At 38.2% G+C, this 27290-nt stretch overlaps 1 protein-coding gene across 1 annotated transcript in view; it reads right to left on the reverse strand.

Moving 5' to 3' along the window:
* AR (androgen receptor) overlaps positions 1-26028 on the reverse strand; it is a 77968-nt gene extending 51940 nt beyond the window's left edge. Inside the window, exons 1-2 of the mRNA XM_064368986.1 lie at positions 25928-26028; positions 25031-25182 (exon numbers count right to left, since the gene is read on the reverse strand). Of these exons, the coding sequence (XP_064225056.1) occupies positions 25031-25182; positions 25928-26028 (253 nt within the window). The remainder of the gene's footprint in view (positions 1-25030; positions 25183-25927) is intronic.
* Between the last annotated feature and the right edge of the window lie 1262 nt (positions 26029-27290).

The following is a 27290-nucleotide window of genomic DNA, read 5'->3' on the forward strand; positions in this document are numbered from 1 at the left end:
ATCCAGTGAAAATATCCTTAAAACATGAAGGAAAAATAAAGACTTTCACAGACAAACAAAAGCTGAAGGAATTCATTTACACCAGACTTTTCCTACAAGAAATACTGAAGGGAGCTCTTTAATCTGAAAGAATAGGATGTTAATGAGCAATAACAAATTATCTGAAAATACAAAACTCACTGGTAATTGAAAGTAAACAGAAAAACACAGAATATTATAACACTTTAATTGCGGTATGTGAACTACTCATATCTCGAGTGGAACTAAGAGATGAACCCATCAAAAATAACTAAAACAATTTTTTAAGACATATAGAGTACAAAAAGATATAAATAGAAACAACAAAATGATAAGAAGCAGGGAGATAAAGTTAAAATATAGAATTTTTATCACTTTTCTCTTTCCATGTTTTTTTATACAATAGAATGTTAAGTTGCCATCAGTTTAAAATAATGAGCTATAAAATATTATGTGCAAGCCTCATGGTAACCTCAAATGAATAACATGCAACAAACACACACACACATAAAAGAATTAAAAGGAAGAAAATAAAATACACCACTAGAGGAAATCACCTTCACTAAAAGGGAGACAGGAAGGAAGAAAAAAAGGAAGAAAAGACCACAAAACAACAAGAAAACAAATAACAAAATGCAAGGAGTAAGTCCTTACTTATCAATCATAATACTGAATCTAAATGGACGAAACTCTCCAATCAAAAGGCATAGACTGGCTGAATGGATGAAAAACAAGAAACCCTGGATGGAGCTGGAAGCCATTATTCTAATGAAGTAACTGAAGAATAGAAAACCAAATACTGTATTTTCTCGCTTATAAGTGGGAGCTAAGCTATGAGGATGCAAGGTCATTCAGAGTGGTATAATGGACTTTGAGGACTCCACGGGAGTGGGAGGTTAGGAGAGAGAGAGAAATAAAAGACTACATATTGGTCATACTGAATGGGCAAAAAGCTGAAGCATTCCCTTTGAAAATCGGCACAAGACAAGGATGTCCTCTCTCACCACTCCTATTTAACATAGTATTGGAAGTTCTGGCCATGGCAATCAGGCAAGAGAAAGAAATAGAGGGTATTCAAATAGGAAGAGAGGAAGTCAAACTATCTCTGCAGATAACAAGATTGTATATTTAGAAAACCCCATCGTCTCAGCCCAAAATCTCCTTAAGCTGATAAGCAACTTCAGCAAAGTCTCAGGATACAAAATCAATGTGTAAAAATTGCATGCATTCCTATACACCAATTATAGACAGAGAGGCAAGTCATGAGTGAACCCCCATTCACAATTGTTACAAAGAGAATTAAATACCTAGGAATACAACTCACAAGGGATGTGAAGGACTTCTTCAAGGAGAACTACAAACCACTGCTCAAGCAAATAAGAGAGGACACAAACAAATGAAAAAACATTACATGCTCATGGATAGGAAGAATCAATATAGTAAAAATGGCTATACTGCCCAAAGTAATTTATCGATTCAACGGTATACCATCAAGCTACCATTGACTTTCTTCACAGAATTAGAAAAAAACTACTTTAAATTTAAAATAGAACCAAAAAATAGCTCGTATAGCCAAGACAATCCTAAGTAAAAAGAACAAAGCTGGAGGCATCATGCTACCTGACTTCAAACTATACTACAAGGACACAGTAACCAAAACAGCATGGTACTGGTACCAAAATAGATATATAGACCAATGGAAGAGAGCAGAGGCCTCAGAAATAATGCCACACATCTATAACCATGTGATCTTTGACAAACCTGACAAAAACAAGCAATGGGAAAGGGATTTCCTATTTAATAAATGGTGTTGGGAAAACTGGCTAGCCTTATTCAGAAAACTGAAACTGGACCCCTTCCTTATACCTTATACAAAATTAAACTCAAGATGGATTAAAGACCTGAATGTAAGAATTAAAATTATAAAAACCCTAGAAGAAAACCAACGCAATACCATTCAGGACATAGGCATGGACAATGATTTCATGACTAAAACACCAAAAGCAATGGCAACAAAAGCCAAAATTGACAAATGGGATCTAATTAAAATAAAGAGCTTCTGCACAGCAAAAGAAACTATCATCAGAGTGAACAGGCAACATACAGAAAGGGATAAATTTTTGTAATCTATCCATCTGACAAAGTAGATTCCACTTAATATCCGGAATCTACAAGGAACTTAAACAAATTTTCAAGAGAAAACAAACAACCCCATCAAAAAGTGGGCAAAGGATATGAACAGACACTTCTCAAAAGAAGACTTTTATGTGGCCAACAAACATTTGGAAAAGAGTTCATCATCACTGGTCATTAGAGAAATGCAAATCAAAACCACAATGAGATACCATCTCATGCCAGTTAGAATGGTGATTGCTAAAAAGTCAGGAAACAACAGATTCTGGTGAGGATGTGAATAAATAGGAATGCTTTTACACTGTTGGTGGGAGTGTAAATTAGTCCAACCATTGTGGAAGACAGTGTGGTGATTCCTCAAGGATCTAGAACCAGAAATACCATGTGACCCAGCAATCCCATTACTGGGTATATACCCAAAGGACTATAAATCATTCTGTTATAAAGACACATGCACATGTATGTTTATTGCATCACTGTTCATGATAGCAAAGACTTGGAATCAACCCAAATGCCCATCAATGATAGACTGGATAAAGAAAATGTGACATATATACACCTTAGAATACTATGCAGCCATAAAAACAGATGAGTTCATGTCCTTTGGAGGGACATGGATGAAGCTGGAAACCATCATTCTCAGCAAACTAACACTAGAACAGAAAACCAAACATCACACGTTCTCACTCATAAGTGGGAGCTGATCAAAGGGAACAGGTGGACACAGGGAGGGGAACATCACACATTGATTGGGGCCTAGGTGGGAGGCTAGGGGAGAGATAGCATTAGGAGAAATACTTAATGCAGATGATTGGTTGATGGGTGCAGCAAACCACCGTGGCACATGTATATCTATGTAACAAACCTGCACATTCTGCACACATATCTTAAAACTTAAAGTATATATAAAGACTACATATTGGGTAGTGTACACTTCTCAGGTGACTGCTGCACTAAAATCTCAAAATCCACTACTGAAGAAGTCACCCATGTAACCAAAATTCACCTGTGCCCCCCCCAAACAAATGAAAAAAAAGTTTTGACATATAATATACTGTTTATTACATAGTTTATCTTTCTGTTTGATTCAATTTTCCTTGTATTTGAATAGTCAATAGTCTCTTTTCCCACTAATACACTTTTTTTCTCTTCATACTTTCTTGGAGTGTAATTTCAAAAATATGTAACAAATAAACTTTTTCCAATTTTTTTAACTTTTCACTTTAAAAAACAGTTTATGACTATAAAATTTCTGACACATGCTGTACATATCCAAACACTGTATCTAATTTAGCAGATTTTCATTGCTTTTAGAATATATATGTTTATGTATATATTTCTTTTAGAATATATGTTTCATTTCCTCCTAAATGACATAGAGAATTTCAATAATATGCCATAAAACAAAAAATAACAGTCATAATTTTAAGATGATTGGAAAACAAAATGATTAAGGAAATGTTAAGAATAAAAGGCACATGTCTTACAAAAGATAAACTTATAGAAAGTATTAACAAAACAGGCTATAACCTCAATTATGAACAAGTTTTCTATTAACATTTTCAATTAAGATGGCACAGAGTAAAAATTTGAATATTTCATGAATAAACTAATTTCTTAATATGGTGAAAAGAATAACAACGGTGTCACATTTATTATACACCAGGCACTGTGGTTTACATGGACTAAATGTTTACTTATTAGATCCTCAAAAAATAATCATTTTAATTATTAAAAAATAATATTACTTTTAAAATATTTTAAGATAATAATTTTTATTTACAAGAAATGTATTTCCCTTATTAAATATAAAGATACACATTGACTGAAAATAAAGGAATGAAAAAGATATTTCATACAAATGGAAACCAAAAAAAGCAGTAGCTACACTTATATCAGACAAAACAGATTTCAAGACAAAAACTACACAAAGAGGAAAAGAAGATCAGTATATAATGATAAAGGGGTCAATTCATCAGGAGGAAATAACTATTTGAAGTATATATGCACATAACACTTGAGCATCCAGGCATCTAAAGCAAATATTATCAGAGCTGAAGGAAGAGAAAGATCACAATACAATAATAGTTGGAGATTCTAACACCCCACTTTCAGCATTGAAGAGATCATCCAGACAGAAAAATCAACAATGAAACATCGGCCTTAATCTGCATTATGTATTAAAAATTGGCCTAATAGATATTTAAATAGGTATTTCATCCAATGGCTGCAGAATATACACTCTTTCCTCAGCATATGGATCATTCTCAATGGTAGACCATATGTTAGGCCACAAAACAAGTCTTTAAAAAAGTATTAACAATTACAATTATATCAAGCTTCTTCTCTGACCACAATGGAATAACACCAGAAATCGATAAGAGGAATTTTGGAAGCTATACAAACCAAATGGAAATTAAACAGTATACTCTGGAATGACTATGTCAAAAAATAAATTAAGAGAAAAATTAAAAAATTTCTTGAAACATACCAAAATAGAAACACAACATACCAAAACCTATGGGATACAGCAAAACAATGCTATGAGGAAAGATTATAGCAATATATACCTACATCAAAAAAGTAAAAAAAGTTCAAATAAATAACCTAACAACATATGTTAAAGAACTAGAAAAGCAAGAGCAAACTAAACTCAAAGCACTGGAAGAAATGAAATGATAAAGATCAGAGTAGAAATAAATAAAATTAAAAGGAAAAAAATACAAAAGATCAGTGAAATAAAAAGTTGGCTTTGTGGATAAATAAACAACACTGACAAGTACTTAGCTAGACTAAGAAAAAAGAGAAGGCTCAAATAAAATCAGAAATGAAAAAAGAAACATTACAACAGATACTGCAAAAATTCAAGGGATCATTAGAGGACATTATGAGCAACTATATGTCAATACATTGAAAAACCTAGAAGAAATAGATACATTTTGAGAAACAGAGAACTTGTGAAGATCTAACCATGAAAAAAACATCTAAAACCTGAACAGACCAATAACAAGTTATAAGATTGAAGCTGCAACAGAAAGTCTCCCCAGCAATAAAAAGGCCAGGACCCAATGGCTTCAGTGCAGAATTTTACCAAACATTTAAAGAAGAAGTAACATCAATCAAATTCAAAGTATTCCAAAAAATAGAGGAGAGAATTGTTCCAAGCTCATTCTACAAGGCCAGTATTACCCTGATAACAAAACCAAAAAGACATAATAAAAAAAGGAAAAGCATAGGCCAATGTTCTTGATAAACACTGCTGCAAAAATCACCAACAAAATACTAGCAAACTGAATTCAACAACACATTAAAAGGTTCATTCACCATGACTAAGTGGGATTTATCCAGGGATGCAAGGATGGTTCAAAATACACAAGTCAATCAATGTGACACATTATATCAACAGAATGAAGGACAAAAAGCATTTGATTATTTCAATTGATGCAGAAAAAGCATTTAATAACATTCAATTTTTATCTTCCTTTAAAGATAAAAACCTTCAAAAAACTAGGGAGCATACTTCAACATAGTAAAAGCCATATATGCCAGACCCATCTCTAGTATCATACTAAATTGGGAAAAACTGAAGGCCTTGCCTGTAAGGTCTGAAACAAAAGAAGGATGCTCACTTTCCCCACTACTAATCAACAGAATACTGGAAGTCCTAGCTAGAGCAATCAGACAAGAGAAAAAAATGAAGGGCATCCAAACTGGAAAGAAATAAGTCAAATTATTCTTGTTTGCAGATGATATGGTCTTATACTTGGAAAAACCTAAAGACTGCACCTATCAGAACTGATAAACAAATTCAATAAAGTTGTAGGATACAAAATCAACACGTAAAAATCAGTACATTTCTGAATGCCAACAGTGAACAATCTAAAAAAGAAATCAGGAAAGTAATCCCAATGACAATAGCTAAAAATAAAATAAAATACCTAGCAATAAACTGAGTCAAATAAATGAAGTATCTCTACAACAAAAACCAGAAGAAGTTAATATAAGAAATTGAAGAGGACATCCAAATAATAGAAGGATATTCCATGCTCGTGGATTTCAAGAATTGATATCTTTAAAATGTCCATGTTACTCGAAGCTATCTACAGATTTAATGCAATTTATATCAAAATATCAATGACATTCTTCACATAAATAGAAAAAAATCATCCTAAAATTTATATGGAACCACAAAAGACCCAGGATAGGCAAAGCTATGTTGAGGAAAAAGAAATGAACAAAACTGGAAAAATCACGTTTCCTGACTTCAAATTATTCTACAGAGCTATTATAACCAAAACAACATGGTACTCACATAAGAACAGACACGTAGACTGATGGAACAGACCAAGAACCCAGAAACAAGTCTATACATCTACAGTGAACTTATTTTCAACAAAGGTGCCAAGAACATATATTAGAGAATGGATAGTCTCTTCAAATGGTGCTGGAAAAACTGGATATCCATATGCAGAAGGCATCTGGACCCCTATCTCTCAGCAAATACAAAAATAAAATCAAAACATGTTAAAGACTTAAATCTAAGACATCAATCCATGAAACTACTTCAAGCAAACATTGGGAAAACTCTCCAGAACATTAATTTGGGTGAAAATTTCTTCAGTAATAGTGCACAAGCACAGGCAACTAAAAATGGACAAATGAGGACATCACGTTAAAAAGTTTCTGCATAGTAAAGAATTCAATCAACAAAGTGAAGAGACGACCCACTGAATGGGAGAAACTATTTGCAAACTATACATCTGACCAGCAGTTAATAACTAGGGTATATACGGAGCTCATGTAACTCTATAGGAAAAAAAATAAAAAAAACTAACAATCTGATTAAAAAAATGAGTAAAAGATCTGGGTATCCATCTCTCAAAATAAGACATAAAAATGACAAACAGATATATGACAAGGTGCTAAAACTAATTGATCATCTGAGAAGTGCAAATCAAAACAACAACGAGATCTCATTTTCACCACCGTTAAAGTGGCTTTCATCCAAAGAACAGACAGTAGTTAATGCTGGGGAGGATGTGGAGAAAAGAGAACCCTCATACACTGTTGGTGGATACGTAAGTTAGTAAAACCATTATGGAGAATAGATTTGAGGTTCCACAAAAGACTAAAAATAGAACTATTATATGACCCAGCAATCTCACTGCTGGGTATATACCCCAAAGAAGGAAAATCAGTATATTGAAGAGATATCTGCACTTTCATGTTTATTTATTCCAATATTTGGAAGCAACTCATGTCCATCAACAGACGAATGGATGAAGAAAATGTGGTACATATATACAATAAAGTACTATTCAACCATAAAAAAAGAGATCCTGCCGGACGCGGTGGCTCACGCCTGTAATCCCAGCACTTTGGGAGGCCAAAGCAGGTGGATCACGAGGTCAAGAGATCGAGACCATCCTGGTCAACACGGTGAAACCCCGTCTCTACTAAAAATACAAAAAATCAGCTGGGCATGGTGGTGCGTGCCTGTAATCCCAGCTACTCAGGAGGCTGAGACAGGAGAATTGCCTGAACCCAGGAGGCGGAGGTTGCGGTGAGCCGAGATCGCGCCATTGCACTCCAGCCTGGGTAACAAGAGCGAAACTCCGTCTCAAAAAAAAAAAAAAAAAAAAAAAAAAAAAGAGATCCTGTCATTTGCAAGAACATGAATGGAACTAGAGAGCATTATATTATGTGAAATAAGCCAGGCACAGAAAGACAAACTGGGCATGTTCTCACATATTTATGGGAGCTAAAAATTAAAACAATCGAGCTCATAGAGATGGAGAGTGGAATGACGGTTATTAGAGGTTGGGAAGGGTAGTGGGAGGGGAGGAAGTGGGATGGCTACTGGGTACAAAAATATAGTTAGAATGAATAAGATCTAGTATTCGATAGCACAACAGTGTGACTGCAGTCAACAATAATTTATTGTGCATCTTACAATAACTAAAAGAATATAATTAGATTGTTTGTATCACAAAGAAAGGATAAATGCTTGTGGTGAGGGATACCCCATTTACTCTGATGATTATTACACACTGTATGCTTGTATCAAAATGCCTCAGGTACCATATATATATATATATATATATATGACTACTTTGTGTCCACAAAAATAAAAATAATAATTTTAAAATTACCTAGAAAAAATTCTGAAACTAGTCAGAGAAAGGCTTATCTGCAGGATCCATTTTGTGCACATATTCCATGGTGTGAGTCAGCAAATTCTGGAATTATATTTCCTAAAACAGTGAGGGCCTCTTTGAGGCAATGTACTGATCATATTCTGTTTCCAAAATGGGTCAGGTCACTCACTGATGTTACTAGCAACAAGGGTGTCAAATGCTCACAGTATCATAAAAGGGCTTGCTAGTCGAGAGTAATCTTCGTGGTATTAGATATGTGTGTACATGATTGGCATTTCTCTAGGACCCCATAGGAGTCAACAGATGGGTTAATGAACAAGAAAGAAGAGCTACCAAGTGAAGACTGGGCCAAGTTGACATGGCTAAAGGGGAGTCAGCCACCTTATGGGAAGGTGTCTAATGCCCCAAGAAAGCTCTTCATTGTTTTTTTCTGAGATTCTAAGGAATATAATCCTATTTTTATTTACTTTACTGGATTTCTAGTTTGTTCTCCCTCAGTATTTCTAATGGTCATTTTGATGAGGGAGCATTCATTTCTATTACGTTCTAAGAACCCAAGGAATGTGATCCGTACTTATACTCACGGTTGAGACGGGAAAGAACAGTGGGTGGTAACACTAGAAACCAAAGTAAGAAAAACTGAGTCTCAATGGAGACAAGGCACTCTGAGAGACAGAACTGGAAAATGCTGTCTGACTTCCTAGACAGCCCCTCTGTCCCTCAGTTCCACAGTGTTCTATTTTCTATTCTAACATAGAAGGTCTTTCTCTTCCACATGTAATTTATGGTTCTGTAATAGATGTTGCAGTCTCTATACCCCTCCCAAAAAATCTGAGTATCTGGAAGCCACAATCTCCAAACTATGTCAGTGAAGTCAACCAATTAGTAAATACAGTCACCTATCTCCCTCCAATTCGCCGTATACACCTACTATTCTTAAAGGTCTGTGTATCACACAGCAGACAAAGCTAGCCTCTACTCCACATCAGCAGTTATAATTCTGTCTGATGACTGGTGTGAACCTACTTGTATGTACTGAGTTTGCCATGCTGCACTGAGTTTTCCTGCCTCTGCTATTTTTCTGGTTTCCAAATCCCTCATGGTTTTCTAACGTCCAAAGAAGCTTACTTGGAACAGAATGTCCACTTAGGCCTTGACCCCTACAATTCTATGTAAAACCAACTACTGGTTGCCCAGAACTTACACATCTCTCCCTAGTTTCAAGTGATCTCATTGGGCATGGTGGTGTGCACTTGTAGTCCCAGCTACTCAAGAGGCTGAGGTGGAAGGATTGCTTGAGACCAGGAGTTTGAAGGTGTAGTACGTTACGATCACACCTGTGAAGAGCCACAGACTCCAGCCTGGGCAACATAGCAAGACCCTGTCGCTAAAGAATAAAATAAAAATAAAATGATCTCACTGCTTCTGTTGTGCCCATAGCCAATTCCAACTTAAATGGATAAAACTTCCTCATTTCTCTCCACTATCCCTTCCTCTGCTTCTCTTTTCCCTTTCTGTTGTTTCATCTAAACAAATACTCAGTGCTTTCATTTGACCTCTGGCTCCTCAAAGCCTGCAGTTTTGATGCTGTATCTAAGGCTTCCTATTCTAGATAAGCATTTTCTCTTCAGAACTTCTCTTGAATTCGTATTTTCTGTAAAATATGATATTGGTGATTCCATTCCTCCACAGTCTTGCTAATGGACATGCTGAGAGTCTAATGCTCAATACTATTTCCTCATTATGGCTGAATGTGTCCCAGGAGGCAAAGCCTTCCAAAACAATTCCACATATGATGGGAGTTTCAGATACTGTGCGAGAGCATCAGTAGCAAGGTATCTTCAGGTAGAGAGCCGTTTCATAAATTCTTAAGTCATAACACATGATTGGCTATCTGTGGTACACACACTCCCACCCCAACTGCTGTTTTAACCCTGAATTTCCAATGGAGGAAATGTATGCTAAGGAAATTTTAAAAAGAAAATAATGTACATGACTACAACCTAAGTATATAGCAATAATCTAAACCTCCAACAATACCAAGGTATGAGGACAACAGAACAAAACAATGACTCTATAAATTATATGCATGTGTGAGGGCCAGATCTAAAGGAAATGAAGACGTGTTTTAAGTAGTTGTTGTGTTAGTGTGGTGCGCTTAAAAAAAGTCATTAGCAGAAAGTGTAAACCTCCAGATAGGTGACGTAATTTCACCTGCTTCAGAATTAAGGTTGAAGCCTACCAGACACAATGCACTCCAGAAGAGGTTTCAAATGTGTTTAAAGTAAAATCATGGTTTCAGCAAAGTGAATGTTCCTCTGAAGAGCTCAGTAGTGGAGAAAAGAGATCTGTAAGTGCAATACGGAAAGATAGAGCAGGAAGTGGTAAGAACCACAGAGAGACACCCATGAAGTGATGTGGGAGTACAGGAGAGGGTGGGGTACCTTTCGATGGGGTGGACGCTTCATGGAGGAGGAGGCATTTGAGTGAGGCCTTGAAGGAAGGTAGGACTTAAGAATATGGAGATGTGGAGAAAAAGCACAGGAGACAAAAGAGATACCCTGAGTAGAGGTAAGGATAGGGGAAAGTGTGGGTGTATTTTGAGATAAAGGAATAATTTAACTATATTGTAATATAGCCCCTGAAATATTCTGGTATCCTTGGGTGAGAAACAAACACTAAACATTCATTTTAGGAAAGGAATAAAAAATGAAAAACTATCAACTAAACTGAAATAAAATTAGCAAACATTGTTCCCTTTGGGATTTGATTTAAATCAATTAGTTGTTCTATAATACTCAATAATATCGTTTTTTGGGGGCTTTGATTTAGACTAATCAGTTGCTACAGTGATCTCTCGCTCTCATTTTGCACTTACCTCTTACAACACTTATCACAGCAGTATTTAGTTTTTGTTTCCACACTGATATCTCCTACTTAGCTTTGAGATCTTTGAGAGAAGTATTTTGTTTCATTCATCACTGACACTGAGTTCTTAGCATCAAGCAGAAGGGCTGCAATATAACTGGCCCGCTGTGTGCTGTCATTTGCTCCCAATGGACTGAAACCATGCTTTACTCATCTCTCTCTCCCTGGCACCCAGCACGAGGCTTGACATAAAACAGATGCTTGATGTTTGTTGAACTGAAGTGAATTAGGTGTATTCTTATTCTCTTAGTCCTCTGTGTCTCAGTTTCCATGTTTGTAAAATCAGGGTAGTAGTAAGAGTATCTACTATCTTACAGAGTTATTGTGAGGATTAAGTATGCACTTACTGTAGTACTTAACACATGGAAAATGTTTGGTAACATTAAGTGCTACGATTATCATCATCATTAGTATCTGATGTTGTTGTTAAAGCTTCCAAACCTGCTGATAGGGACAGTCCTACTGTACTATGCCAGCCTTGGTTAGGATTGTTTCTGGTGCTGGGAAAGGGGAAGATCTGCCTATAGACATTTTTTATTATTATACTTTAAGTTCTGGGGTACATGTCCAGAACGTGCAGGTTTGTTACATAGGTATACACGTGCCATGGTGGTTTGCTGCATCCATCACCCCGTCATCTACATTAGGTATGGATAGGGAAGAGATAGCGTTAGGAAAAATACCTGTCTATAGATTTTTTTCTCTGCTATGTTCCATCACATTGTCTCTGCTGCAGGAAGATACTCTTGGCAGTGTTAAAGCTGCAACTGACCTTGGAAGGCAGGCCTACCAGATTGGAATCTTTTTGAAAACACAGCTAGCTCATATTTGTCACTGGTTGAAAAAATAAATGAATGAAAACTACTCATCTCCAGCCCTTCTTCTCTGCCTTTGGACTATGATAATACAAATGCTTATACTCTGGAGTTCTCTCTAGCTAGGGGCAGGGCCCAGAACCCAGGGAGCTCTGTGCTGCCACCTTGCCATCACTTTAGCCAACTTTCTTTAGTCTTGGGTACTTGGGGATGGACTCATCTATAAGGCTTCAAAACTATTCATGTCCAAAAATAATTACTATCAAATTATCCATGTAAATAGCAACAGAAGAATTATTTAATCTACATTAGCATTTCTTCAGTGACATAATTGGAGCACTGGAAATGTGCTGTAATTTGATGAGGGACTGATTTCTCATTTGTGTACTGGGAAGTACTGTTATCAGTGTTTGGTTCATTTTATTTTTAAAAAGTCTGTCACTACACTAGGAAATTTCAGGTTGCCTTATCTCATGTTATCCTTATGAATCCTCTGAGGGTGGTTATCATTATTCCTATTTTACAGTTAAGAAAACTAAGCCTTAGGGGGTGCTATCATTTTCCCAAGATCACACAACTAATGAATATTAGACCTAAGATCAAGTTTTTTTACCTTTATATCAATAGAATTCTTGGGTAGAGAGCACTTGAGTATCTCAGTAGTGCTCACTAGGTAGGTGGGAAATCATTCTAAACCTCCAAATCCCTTTCTTTTGCTTCCTGTATCTATCTCTGCTCCCATGGAGCTCTAATCTGAACTTAAACTTGCTGGCTAGTCATTGTCTAGTTGCAAAAGAGACAAAGAAAACTCTTTCCAAGTGACAATGGCTACAGAGGAGTTTGCGGAGAGTGGAGGAGGCTACACAGGTGGGATGGCAGAGGAGGCTACGCAGGAGAGTGGGAAGTAGGGGGCTTTTAGTTATAAACAACACAAATGAAGAATGAACCCATTCTATATTCTGAAGCTGAGCAGAGTTAAGGGACCTCAAGGACAGGATGTCCATTTACTGATGGCTCCTGAGGGCTCTTGGCAGGGTGCTAGCCCCTTCTCTTCAGATGGAGCCTTGGACAAGATCTGAAGTTGATTCAGGTAGAATTCAGAGATAAGCAGTATGTACTTGCTGGTTTTGGTTGGCTGCTTTTTAAAAGGATGAGAATTAAAGAGTGAGTGGAGACAGAGGGATGTAAAGCTAACCTATGAGAAGCAGAATGAATATCAGTACACTGCCAGAGTTTCATTTTAAACAAAATAGAGTCATAGGCCACACCAAGGCATTACTTTTTTTTGAAATAAATTTTCCCCTCTCCAACAACAGACAAGCAAGACACTATAACCAAACCACATTCCTCCAAGAGGTCTGAAGCACTAGGAATGTAGGAGACAGCATGCTAGATAAAAGATAATCCAGCTTAGTTTTTAAAAATATTCATCCGGCTTCAGGAAAAGAAGTTTTAAAAATTATTTACACAGGTGCTGGCTCAGGTTTTTGTTGAATCTGGCCTCAGCATACTCTAAGACACACCTCTGGCTGGACATGGGAAACCAATGGCTGAAAAATATAGAGAATAATTTATTACTTTTGTTAGCTTTTCTCCTGGCCAGTGGCTTAGGACTTAAATTTGCTGGGGAGGTCAGACTTATATTGTTGGGGACAAAGATACACAGAGAGCTCTGACACCTTCAAGTCCAAACTCTGGAATTCAGGAGAGGCAATGAACACATGCTGCCTGGGCTGACTGGGGAGTGTTACTCACAGTGTACTGGGAGGTAAAAAGTAAAGAGGAAGAGATTGATCTTTGTTATATTCTCATAAAAATGCTGATGGCCTTTTTGGTCCCTAATTAAGTAACTCTAAAGTGAACCACTGGCCAATGGATGCGTCTGGATTATCTGTAAAATTTTAGAGATTTACTACTAAATTATTGTTAAAGGTTTATATTGTTATATATTTATTGTTAAAATCTTCAATATCATTTAATACAACCATGTTATTGTTCCAATGGAAATTTTAATGCAAAAAGAGGGAACTAGACATGCTTAAGGCCAGATGATAAGTCAGTAGCAGAGTCAGAACCCCAATCTGGTGCTCTAGCACTGCATCTTGTTCCACTACCTGGATAGTAACCTTCTTCCACAAATTCCAGACATCAGCATAGGGCAGCTATGGACAGTTCAGCACGGGGTGGGAGCAAGGCACAAAGAGCCAATCAAAGGCCTGTCAAGCAGCTTGCCGCATCTGATGAGATTCCCCACAATGACCTCCAGATTCCATAATGCTCCCCAAACAAGCCTTCCGCTTTCACATCACCCTGTCTTTGCTCATTCTGTTCCCTCCTCCTGAAGTTCTCTTCCTACTTTTTTGTACCTGGCAAACTCTTATGCATCCCTCAGGACCCAGATCAACCCCTAACTCCTCTCTGAGGCCTTCCTAAACTTCCAGGTAAAATAAATCATTCTCTCATACTGTCTGCTCAGGGGATTATGTACCTACTTCTAGTACAGCAGTAATCTCACTCTTGTATGTTGGTAACTATTCACCTCATAGCCACTGACTATTTGTATGAATGACTTTGGGCAAATCACTCAACTCTTTTCTGCCTCAGTTCCCTCATTTGTAAATTTAGGGTATACAGATTGAATGAGAAAATGCCTACAAAGCATCTAATGCATATTGACTGCTCAGTAAACAGTTTTTGTTGTTATATCATGTCTCTTACCCCAGTGCCTGGTATAGGTCTCATGTACATAGTCATCAGTGACTGCTGAATAAATGTATGTTATGTGGAGAAAGTGTCAGTCATTAAATAGCCAGTTGGATGTCACTGTAGTCAGGATACTCCCTTATGAGTCTATAAAATCCTTACCAAAGACAAGACCAGTATTCTGTAATCTTCTCTGGATTATAGAGCCTCTGAGATCCACATAAAAGCTACTATGAATACGCTCCCTCAAAAATTTATACATGCACATACACACAAAACAACCTTGCAACAATCCTCACACCAAGAAATGTTTTACAGAGTTCTCTCACTACAGACTACTTTTAATACTCATTACCCTACTGGATAGGGGAGACATACAGTTACAGAAGATGGTCTCACACAATGGCAAAGGCAGAGAGGAATATCAGGAACTAAGCACCTTCTGGGAACTAAGGGCCATAAATGCTTACTATGCTGCCTCACATAATTCTTGAGAGTTGCAAGGTAACGACCTCTGTAACTCTGCTAATTAGCTGTGAGGCAGGAGGGTCTCTCAGACAGAAAACTAGAAATGGCAGGGAGGCTCTCATTTCTGCCATTTATATGTTGTACAAACCCAGGAAACTGATTTTCTCTCTCTGAGCCTCACTTTCCTTTTCCATGAAATGGTTTGGCCAGATTTTTTGATTTCCAAGTTCCCTTCCTTCAAGCTTTAGTGTTTAAAGATCCTGCAGTTTTGAACACTGCAAATCTTTTAAGTATTTTCATGAAATAACCTGTTGACCGAATCAACCACCCTGTAAGTAAATGAGCTTGTGACCTGTAGGAATGTGCTTACGTAACTTAAGGAACTGTTATAAGTCCATGGTCTTCAGGGCCCACATCTAGATACCACAATGAAATCAAGGTCCATCCACACAATGAGGTGACCCAGGAGAGGAAGGAAAAACAGATTTTTAAAACCCTAATATAGGAAAACGAGTTGCTGCCTCTATGACTTTTTAGTTCTATCCTAAAAAACAACATTCTCTATTTTCTGATATCGAAGAGGAGGGAAATGGATTTATCTTGCTCCTGGCCCCATGGAAAACACTCTGTGGCATGCTCTGCTGAGAAGTCTCAAAGCAAAGACAGAAGGAACTATGAATCTACTATTTATATCCACACATCCCATCTAAGCTCCTTCTTTAGCTTGGGCATAGGGAACAAAATTCTCATGAGCACAGGTGTTAAGTTGTGCTTCCTGTTCTATAGTTGTGCGTCAACAGTGAATTAAGAGCTACCATGCTGAGTCTCATCAGAATCAGAACTTTCCCTCTGAAGAATATGAGTTGGTAGAAGGACTATGGCCGACATGTCCCTCGCACATCTAATGAACAGAGGTGCTGTTTTCAGTGCTTGGAGTTTTCTTAGGAAGATAAGCTCCCTGTGATGTTAGCGATGCTTGATGGTTTCTTGGTTACTCCCTACGGTACTTAACATCTTTCTTAATTTCTTTCTCTTATATTTGACTCTGCTGTCCCTCTTCATTGCTGCCTTTCTTGTTTGCCTAGGCACAGTACTTAGGTTCTACATTGGTTAATTTGAGGAGCTGCTGTGATGGAGCAAAGTGAATGCTGCCTTTGACCCCAGAAGACCTGGGTTCAAATTCCAGATATATTATTTACTACCTGTTGATGAACTGGCAAAGTCTCAGTTTACTCATATGGAAAACCAAGAGAATAACCTCTCACTTTTTACCAAGATAGTTGCAAAGTTGAAATGGAGAGTAGATATGGTGGCCTTTCATCAACTGAAGAGCTTTAAAGATTGCTGGACAGGAAAAATGTGGCACTTATACACCATGGAATATTATGCAGCCATTAAAAACGAGGAGTTCGCGTCCTTTGTAGGGACATGGATGAACCTGGAAACCATCATTCTCAGCAAACTGACACAAGAACACAAAACCAAACACCACATGTTCTCACTCATAGGAGGGTGTTGAACAAGGAGAACACATGGACACAGGGAGGGGAGCACTATACATGGGGGTCTGTTGCGGGGGAGTGGGGGGGGACAACGGGGGGGTGGGGAGGTGGGGAGGGATAGCATGGGGAGAAATGCCAGATATGGGTGAGGGGGAGGGAGGCAGCAAATCACACTGCCATGAATGCACCTATGCAACAACTTTGCATGTTTTTCACATGTACCCCAAAACCTAAAATGCAATAAAAAAAAAAAAGACTGCCATACTTGTGATCAATATATTATAAGCTCCTGGAAGCAGGCTCTGTATCTTGAGTATGTCAGCCCAATACACTACATGTAGTAAGCACTCTGTAAATATTTACTGACTGAATGCATGAGGATATTACTATCCGGGCCTGTTCTTATGAGGTGCTCTGTGGAGATAGGCACTAGTCTAGATAGGAGGAATAGTGATTTCACTGGAGTGCCTCAGTAGTCACAACACAGACTGGGAGCAAAGGGACTGAGAATTCCAAACCTTGTTCCATTTATCAGGAGTCATTCACCTCCAAATCTCAGGTCAATTTTCTGCAGGTTTGTAGGTACAAAGCTCACTAAGTCTCCTTGTAAGGCTGAGAGCAGCTGCCTAGCTATGAAGAGACAGGGAAGGAGAATGAACACCTGAAAAACAGTTTCCAGAAGTATGCACACATGGCTACAATAACTGAAGATACTGTTGCTTTACAATGATGGCTTCTCGCAGAATTCAGTTATTTTGAGGAATAATATGCAACTTGCTATGGGTCTAGAACCCAGACAATTAAGACGTAATTTCTATCTCTGAAGAGAAAGTGAGTTACACTTATCCTCACAATAGCAGCCAACTGCAAAAATGAACTACCAGAGTTTGATAATCACCCAGAAATTCCCTTAAAGGACTGAAGAAGTTTCTGGATGCAGAATATGGACAGGCATATACATTACCATGTATGTACCTATGTAACAATCCTTCATGTTCTTCACATGTACCCCAGAACCTAAAGTGCATATATATATATATACATATATATATGAAAGGGATAAGGTTAAGAGATCTAGTATACAACATGGTAACAATGTTAAAAACATAATGTATTCTTGAAAAATGCTAAGAGAATGAATGTAAAGTGTTCTCACTAAAAAAATGATAATTATGTGAGATAATGTGTATGTTAATTAGCTAGATGTTAGTCATTTCACAATGTATATATACTTCAAAACATCGTGTTGTACATGGTAAATAAATACAATTTAATCTGTCAAAAAAAATTAGTAAGGGTTACTATAGCCTTGTAGTATAGTTTGAAGTCAGGTAGCGTAATGCCTCCAGCTTTGTTCTATTTGCATAGGACTGTCTTGGCTATACGGGCTCTTTTTTGGTTCCATATGAAATTTAAATTTTTTTTTTTTTCTAATTCTGTGAAGAATGTCAATGGCAGCTTGAAGGGGATAGCATTGAATCTGTAAATTACTTTGAGCCGTATGGCCATTTTTATGATATTGATTCTTCCTATCCATGAGCATGGAATGTCTTTCCATTTGTTTGTGTCCTCTCTTATTTCCTTGCGCAGTGGTTAGTAGTTCTCCTTGAAGAGGTCCTTTACATACCTTGTAAGTTGTATTCCTAGGTATTTTATTCTCTTTGGAGCAATAGTGAATGGCAAAGACTTCATGATTAAAACACCAAAAGCAATGGCAATAAAAGCCAAAATTGACAAATGGGATCCAATTCAAATAAAAAGCTTCTGCACAGCAAAATAAACTATCATAAGAGTGAACAGGCAACCTACAGAAAGGGAGAATATTTTTGCAATCTATCCATCTGACAAAGGGCTAATATCCAGAATCTACAAGGAACTTGAACAAATTTACAAGAAAAAAACAAACCACCTCATCAAAAAGTAGACTAAGGTTATGAACAGACACTTCTCAAAAGAAGACATTTATGTGGCCAACAAACATATGAAAAAAAGCTCATCATCACTGGTTACTAGAGAAATGTAGATCAAAACCACAATGAGATAACATCTTATACCAGTTAGAATGGTGATCATTAAAACGTCAGGAAACAACAGATGCTGGAGAGGATGTGAAGAAATAGGAACGCTTTTACACTGTTGGTGGCAGTGTAGATTATTAGTTCAACCATTGTGGAAGACAGTGTGGTGATTCCTCAAGGATCTAGAACCAGAAATACCATTTTGCCCAGCAATCCCATTACTGGGTATATACCCAAAGGATTATAAATCATTCTATTATAAAAACACATGCACATGTATGTTTATTGCAACACTATTCACAATAGCAAACACTTGGAACCAAATGCCCATCAATGATAAACTGGATAAAGAAAATGTGGCACATATATACCATGGAATACCATGTAGCCATAAAAAAGGATGAGTTCATGTCCTTTGCAGGGACATGGATGAAGCTAGAAAGCATCATTCTCAACAAACTAACACAGGAACAGAAAACCAAACACCACATGTTCTCACTCATCAGTGTAAGTTGAACAATGAGAACACATGGACATAGGGAGGGAAACATCATACAGTGGGGCCTATCAGTGGGTGGGAGGGTAGGGGAGGGATACCATTAGGAGAAATACTTAAGGTATATGACGGGTTGATGGGTGCAGCAAACCACCGTGGCATGTGTATACCTATGTAAGAAACCTGCACTTTCTGCACATGTATCCCAGAACTTAAAGTATAATAAATTTAAAAAATTGGTAAGGGACTAGGAAATTGGTAAGGAATTGTAAAAGAAGGCAGTGGACTCAAAAGATCTTACAAGTGACAAAGGTTATGTAAGTATTACAGATATTTACATAATGGTGCAAGTGCTATGGCAACTTTATTAATCTTTGTTTCATAAAATGCACTGACTATAAATAAGCAGGCACAGGGCCGCTATGAAGCAACAGTGGCAAATTCTTGGCATGGCTCCTGAATTGGGCACTGACAGACACTTGGGTGGGCACCAACTGCAATGAGTTACACAGCTAAATTATTTATTCTGCAAACCTGTGATCTAGTCGTGTTACGGGGAGGCCCAGAATTAAGCCGGTGAGTGTGTGAAGACAGAATCATGAGGTAATATATGGCAAATCCACAATTCAGCTGGCCTCCTGGGCTCTACCTTCTATAAGATGGTTTTTCCATGAAACATGGTACCAGATAATCCCTAAAGCCCTTCCTTTTTACCATCTAGAATGTATGTGCCATCCAGCAAAGTTCCTTCATATATAGTTCATAGTTATCCACACATTTACAACAGAAAAATCTAGAAAATGTGTGAAATGTTTTCAATTTCTCCTCTGGGTGTTGCAAGGAGGAGTGATCTACTAGATTATTAAAACCAAAAAGTATCCTCTTCTGGTATTTCTAGACTTATTTATTTTTTCTCCTGTTTAGTAAAAAAGTTCAGGACCAAGAAGCCACTAGACCAGGCATTCTGTGCTAACAAGACATGCAAACTTTGATCTACTGGGAAAATTTTTAAAAATTAAATAATCTAGAGAGCTACTAAGATACCAAGAGATGGGAAAGCATAAAATCTGTGTGGAGTTGTAAGTACAGAAGTGATTATCTGAAGCAGAGGTCAACAAACTGCAGCCCATAAACCAAATCCATTCTACCACCTGTTTTTGTGAGGTCCAAAGAGCTGAGAATAAGTTTTACACTTTTAAATGGTAAAAAAGAAAAATAATATTAAATGGCATGTGAAAATTCAGTGAAATTCCAATTTCAGTGCCCGTAAAGTTTTGTTGGAACCCAGCTACTCCCATTAGTTCAAGTATTGTCTATGGCTGCTTTCATCCTACAAAGGCACAGTTGAGTAATTGACACAGAGACCATATGATCTGCAAAGCCTAAAATAATTACTATATGGCCCTTTACAAAAAAAGTTTACCAACACCTAATCTAAAGTCTGTGACATTTAAGAAAACCAGAGAGAGAAACATGAGAGGAGCTTTGTGAGAAGATCTCTAGGACTTGCAAACTCAGGATCAGTCAACTCCTTGGCCAAAGACACTCAGTGAAGGCTCTGTTGAAGCTGCAAGCAGATCCTCTTCGCAGAGTTAATTTGCTGCTGGGAAATGTTACTCGAAAAATCAGGGAGTGAAGGGAACATTGATATGCACCAAAAACTCTCTGCAAGACTCCAAACAAGAGGTAACATTTAATTCCACATGAGTTGAGGTGGGAAAGAATGGATTTAAAGGACAGAAAGAGTTCAATGAGGGTTCACTTGCATTTCTTCCCTAACAAAAACCTGGGGTGAGAGAAAGAATCAAAGCCATACTTATATAAAATTTGCCAAAGAAATTAAATTGGGACCTATTGTAAACATCAGTGAGGATGGTGTAATTCTTTGAGTTCAGAATGTAAACTACAGTTTCAATTTTATGATGTGTACCGAACAGCGTTCCATGTGTACAAAACAAACGGACATATAATCTCCAATGTTTTACTAGAAAATGTCTGAAAAATAGTAAATTCTTGAGCACATAATGCACATGATGGATTAATTAACCCTCTTTGAAACATAATGAGGTAGAGATGGAGATTCATATCCTGATTCTCCAGATGAAAAAATAGAAAAGAAAGGGAGTTACTGAGAAATGATCACAAGGAAAAAATCTCAGAGTCCTGAGTTTTAACCCAGTCCATCCATAGTGCACTCTCTCAGCTGGCTCTATCCCCATCTGAAGATTGCTTTTTTTAATGGATTAGGATCTGGGGTTTGTTATCTTCTAGGAAAGCAAGACAAAAAATGCAAGTAGGTATAAATGCATGTGCGTTTGCTGAAATGATAATGATTACGTTTGTAATTTGTAGAACTGTCACAAAAAGTCTGAGCTGGAAGCACATTTTCAAATCCCTTGTTTTACAAACAAGGAAAACTGAGGTCCAAAAGGGGAAATTTCTTATCTAAGGCTATACGACTAAAACCTCTTTGAGCCCTTACATCTGTGTATGGGTATTGCCTTGCTTTGACTTCCTGGTCTCTTAGATAGATAGCATCCAACATGCCTTCCCTTTCACCACCCCAGTAACCCTACCCACTCCATAAACCAACTGTTTCTCTCCATGCCTGTTTCTAACCCAGAGTTCATCCCATCAAGCACCCCCTGCCAACACACACAAACTTTGACCAAGTTTCTCTTAACCAGCATTTGGTCATTTTACTCTCATGGCTTAGTAGCATTGTTTTTTCTCGGCAGACCCTTCCCTTCCCAGCCTCACCCTCACCCCAATTCTCCAACATAACTGACAATGAGAAAATGTAGGACTCCCTCTTCGCCCTCTTCCTCAACAAAAAAACCTGGCCAGATTAAAACTGACTCTGTGCTGAGCCCTGCACCAACGACAGCATAAACATCCCATATGTTATAAACCAGCAAAGCTAGAAATATATTTGTGTCTGATGTGCCAGGCTCTTAAGTCCTGTACCTGTGCCTATTCCAGAGATTTCTGAAACTATGAATTAAGTGATAATCAAGACTCTGAATACTCAGTCTGAGTTAACTGACTATAACAAGCAAGTGAGGAAGAGAAAGATTTGTGTTTCTACTCTCTCTAAGACAGGTATAATTCGATGTTTCAACAAGCCAGATTGAGAACCACCTCCAGAAAGGCCATATGGGCGATAAAGATGCATTGTAAAAATGGAAAAAGAAAACCAAATCAATAAATGTCCTCCTTGGGTAATAAGACAGCCCCCTGCCTTGAAATAGGAATAACGATGGCAGTAAAATCAATCCACCAGCTTTACAGATGGGAGGAGAAAGAAAACACCAGTAATTTTTTCTGCTTTATTTTGGTGTGTGTGTGTGTGTCTGTCTGTGTGTGTGTGTGTTTGTGTGTGTGTGTGTGTATGTGTTTTCTCTAAACCACCTTCTCCTACCTTCAGAGGGCTCAGGAGTAAAATCTATGGTCCATATTTCAAAATAACCAAGGGGCTCAGAAGGTTCCCTCTCCATGGTTTTGTAAGGAATCCACTGCTGATTTTTCGTATTTCAAGCAGGCAAGAGCATTTTGGCCCCATGAACTCACAGAGTTTCCCTAACTTAAAAGACTCTAGGGTGTAGAGCATTTTGAAACCTTGCTGGATTTCTATGTGTTCTGTGAGTTGGGTGATTCGCTCCCCACAACCTCATCCCTTTTCTTCCTTGTTCTCAAATGGCACAGGATCCACCTCATTGCAGAGCTCCTCCCAGGCGGCCCTGCCAGCTGTCCTTCTGCCTGCCTCCCTCCTTCAGCTCTAACTTCTGCAGAAAGCTGCCATGTGGGATGTATGATATGACAGCAAAATCTGCCTTTTCACGATGTGGTTGATAATTTCCCCTGTTTTCTGAAAATAACAATTTGGTGACCCAGATTTGTAAAACCCAGAGGCAGCATCAACTATAATCTAATCTATCTGACTATTGAATTTGCTTGTTTGTTCACTTGAACACCTTTCTGATCTGATATGGCTACTATTACTGTGGTGCCTGGGCTTGCTAATACAGTAGCTCTAGATGAGTGCTCTGTTTCATTTTTGCTCTATAGACAGGGCCCGCTGGGTGACAGAATATGGGGAAGTGCCAGCGTTTCACTGGGGAAGTTGGGGTGGTCTGAAATCTCTGGAGCCCCTCCTCACTTCCTTTTCTGATAGCCATCTTTTCATGAGTACTCTGAAGAAAGGAAGGCACTGCTCTCAGGCTCTTTAGGTAGTGCTCTAGGTCTCACTGCCTAGACTGAGACACTGGAGCCCTGGGCTTCATACTAGCCCTGCATAAGCAGGAGCAATGGGTCATTTTGGGGTATGAGCTGAACATGGGGCATGTTTTCAGTAATACCAAATGATAGCGGCCCTCTTGTGGCTTTGAGGACTGGAAGAAAACAACATGGTAGCTTCTGTTTTATAGATATTTCTGCCACCACCACCAAAATGATAAAACAACACTCGCCATTGTGATTGGCTATCATTCAGGAGGTTAGTTAAAGGGAATTCTCTATCTACCTTTTCTCTAAATGCTTCAAACTCTGGTGCTTCTTCCATCCTCTGATGAGTATCAGTACATTCCTGGTGAATGGTGTGGCCTACATACCTATCTTTTAAGACTGTTCTCAATATTTATAACTCTTATAAAAGGAAAAGTTCTCTGTTCTGGTTCTGATGTGGAACTCAACACTTCCAGGCCAGTGAGAGGAAACAGAAAGGCCTTGACAGGAAGTACCTTCTTTGGGGAAAGTTGCAGCAGAGGTGAATACCAGTGTTTAACAACTGGGTCTTGTCCCAGAGCACAGCATCTCTGTCTAGGCGACACCCAGAGGGCCTTGTCTATAGAGCAGAGAATTAAACAGAGCACTCATTTAGAGCTAGTGTGTTAGCAAGCTGCTCATCAATGTCCCTTTGAGAAGAAAGCCTTTAGTACAGAGTGGGGAGTGAAGTGGATAACAGGAGGCTTAAGCCCTGGGTGGTTAGGGGAAGGAGACATTAACATATATAAGAGGCCTGAACATGGGAGTTTCTACTGCAGAATGTAGGCTGAGCACCTCTAAGGGTTGAGTGTACATGAGTTGTTCTAAGCTAAATAAGACTAGGGTGCTAGGGCTTGAGCCAATTTAGCCAAATATAGAATGCTACCTTAGCTTAAGGTTAGGAACTGATGGAGAGGCTTTGATGTCATGTCTCTGGAGAGGAGAATAAATGTGTTTCTTCACTTTGAGTTCTTACCTACCTAGGACTATTAATGCAAAGACAGGTCCCAAAGAGGCAGCAACAGGAGGGAGCAGGTGCAGAGACTGATAGTCTGCTGAAGAGTGAGAACACTCCCTTTCTGGGGCTGAGACCAGGAAAGCTTTACTAAGAAACAGTCTCATATTCATCACAAGGAATAGGCTGGGGACTCAGTTGGGGTTTCCCCACTTCTAACCTCTCTAATAAGGACAAATTTTCCTTGACTAGCCAGTAGAGTAGAAAACAAGAAGGAAGGAAATTAAATCTTTTCAAATCATTAATTTTTCTTTCATTTCTAGGATCCAGTGAGCCCCAAACCCCAGCTGGGACCACCTTCACTGCCTACATTGCCTGTACAAACAAGGCTGCTGAAACCAGGGAACTAGCAAGCACAAAAATTTACTTTCTTATGCTGGTAAGTTATTCAATAGGTCCTTGCCAACGACCCTATTTCTGAGATGATAAAATCTTGGGCCCTGAAAGGTTAGCGTCTCTTTCTGGAAGTTAAAGGAGAAAGGAAAACAGAAGTACATGTGCAAGACCCTTTACCTTCAGCGGCTCTTTTGAAGAAGACCTTGCAGCTTCCACATGTGAGAGCTCCATAGTGACACCCAGAAGCTTCATCTCCACAGATCAGGCAGGTCTTCTGGGGTGGAAAGTAGTAGTCAATGGGCAAAACGTGATCTCTGGCAGTCTCCAAACTGAAAGACACAAAAAACCAATGCAACACATGTTAGTGGATGGCAGAAATAGGCAAGTGATGTCTGAAGTCTTCAGGATTAACTTGCATGCGTAAATTACTATTATTCATTGCTCAAGTGAGTTAGTGTGAAGCTGAATTTTTTTGAGGCTTCTCCTAAAGATGATGTTGGTCGGGTGTGAGAGAACCTTTTTTTGGATCTTGTCAAGGGATTAGGGAAGTTCTCTAGGATTAACCAATTTCATAGGCTATGTCTATATGAGAGAGCAATGAAGGCAGGAAACCTGAGGTTAAGTTATCTAACTTAAGTTGGTGTTCGGCAACATTTTCAGAGTAATTAAATGATATGAACCCAACTTTGTGACTTTACCTCATCCAAAAGGAGATCTATAACAAAACCAGACCAAATATCAAATCAATTTGATGTTCCTTGCTTTAGCTCCTTGAGTCTCAAATCTCATCTATAAAATAGGGATAATATCTCCCATCCTATTGAGCTGCTGCAATATAAACCCAATGATGGATAAAATGCCCTTAGAATAAACACACAAGGATCCTGATTAGTATTATCACACAAGTCTTATTCTTTTTTTTCCCCATTATTTCACTTTCCTTAGGTGTTTCTCTAGATCACATGGACATCTGCCTGATTCCATTCCACAACACAAAGTAGCAAGCATAATCCCTATGCTTGAGGCTTCTGTTGAAAAATGATGTACAGTGATTCTGGACAGCTTTTAGGCTACCATTGATATACTTGACCATTAAAGGAGTTAATGAGTTCCTTGGGCAAGGATGGAGCTTCAGAAGTCACCTTGTCTAACTGCTTTTCTCCAAGAACATCCATGCCTGAGTTCTTCCAGACGGATATGAAGGAAAGAGACCAGAAAACCAATACTAAAACCTTCATGGAAGGTTAATTCTCAGTCTCCTATAGTAAGAAATTCAAGTCTGAACAAAATGGAACATGGTTCTCACTACCAAAGATCAACTTTTGTCTTTTCTGTGTCTTATGCCTAAACATTAAACAAAACTCACAGTAGAGTTGCCTCAGATAGATGACAACTGCCCATGCTATCATTCACAGGAGCACAACTGCTATATTTTATTTGAAGTACTTCTTCCTTACTAAGGAATGAAGAAAAATGAGCCCTAATGGGAGCCTGTTTGCTGTGTCGGGTGATTTCAACACCTAACAATAACTCCATAAAGACAAGCTTATTTTCTCATTTTTATATCTATTGTACATATGAAAAAAGACTCGGAGATGAGAAGTGCAGGACAATTTGACTCCAAGTCCAACAGTTTCCATTAACATATTGTCTTCTCACCACTCACCTTTACTTTCCACCAATGGCCTTTTGATTAGAATGCTCAACACAGTCATCGGAATTTTTAAAAAATCATGAAAGGTTATCCTCCCCTCAACCCCAAGTGAACAGCTCTGGCAGGACAAGAGCAAAGAAAACTTTCACTCACTTTCCAAGCACTTTAACTGCAAGACACAACTATCAGCCTTTATTCAAATTCCAAGAACAATAGAAAGCATTCAAAAAGTTCTGCTGATATGCAAACTCAGTGGCTGGATATCATGGCCTATTTTCACTCCCCACAAGCCTTCCTTTCCCTACCCTAACTAGAGAGCCAGCAAGAGTACTTCCACCAAACCAAGGCTAGCAGGGCCTTAAGTTTCACAGAGAAGGAGCTTACTTTCAATATACAATTCAGCTAAATACTAAGATCATAATTCCTATGTCTAAAAATGCCGTTTCCTTGGGTAAAAATTGTGCCCCTTTCTGCAGTCCTGAATGAAACATGGAGAAGAAATAGAAAATTTTCACAAGTATCTTCCTCCTTTCTCCACCTTTTTGACTTCTGTTACTAACACAAACAGTCCAAATAAAATCAGAAGAACATGTATTTAGGCACTCTATGTGCCAGGCTGTTTCATACATATCATCTCATTTAATTTTCCCAACGACCCTACCTGGTAGCTCTGTATCATCCCTATATTACAGAAGAAGAAACTGATGCTCATAACAATTAAGTAAACTTGTTCAAGATCTTGCATCTACTAATAGTAAGTGGCAATGCCAGGATTTCATCCTG

Source organism: Aotus nancymaae, unplaced genomic scaffold (assembly GCF_030222135.1).
Source record: "Aotus nancymaae isolate 86718 unplaced genomic scaffold, 86718_ANA_hifiasm-v0.15.2.pri h1tg000081l, whole genome shotgun sequence".
Taxonomy (NCBI): Eukaryota; Metazoa; Chordata; class Mammalia; order Primates; family Aotidae; genus Aotus; species Aotus nancymaae.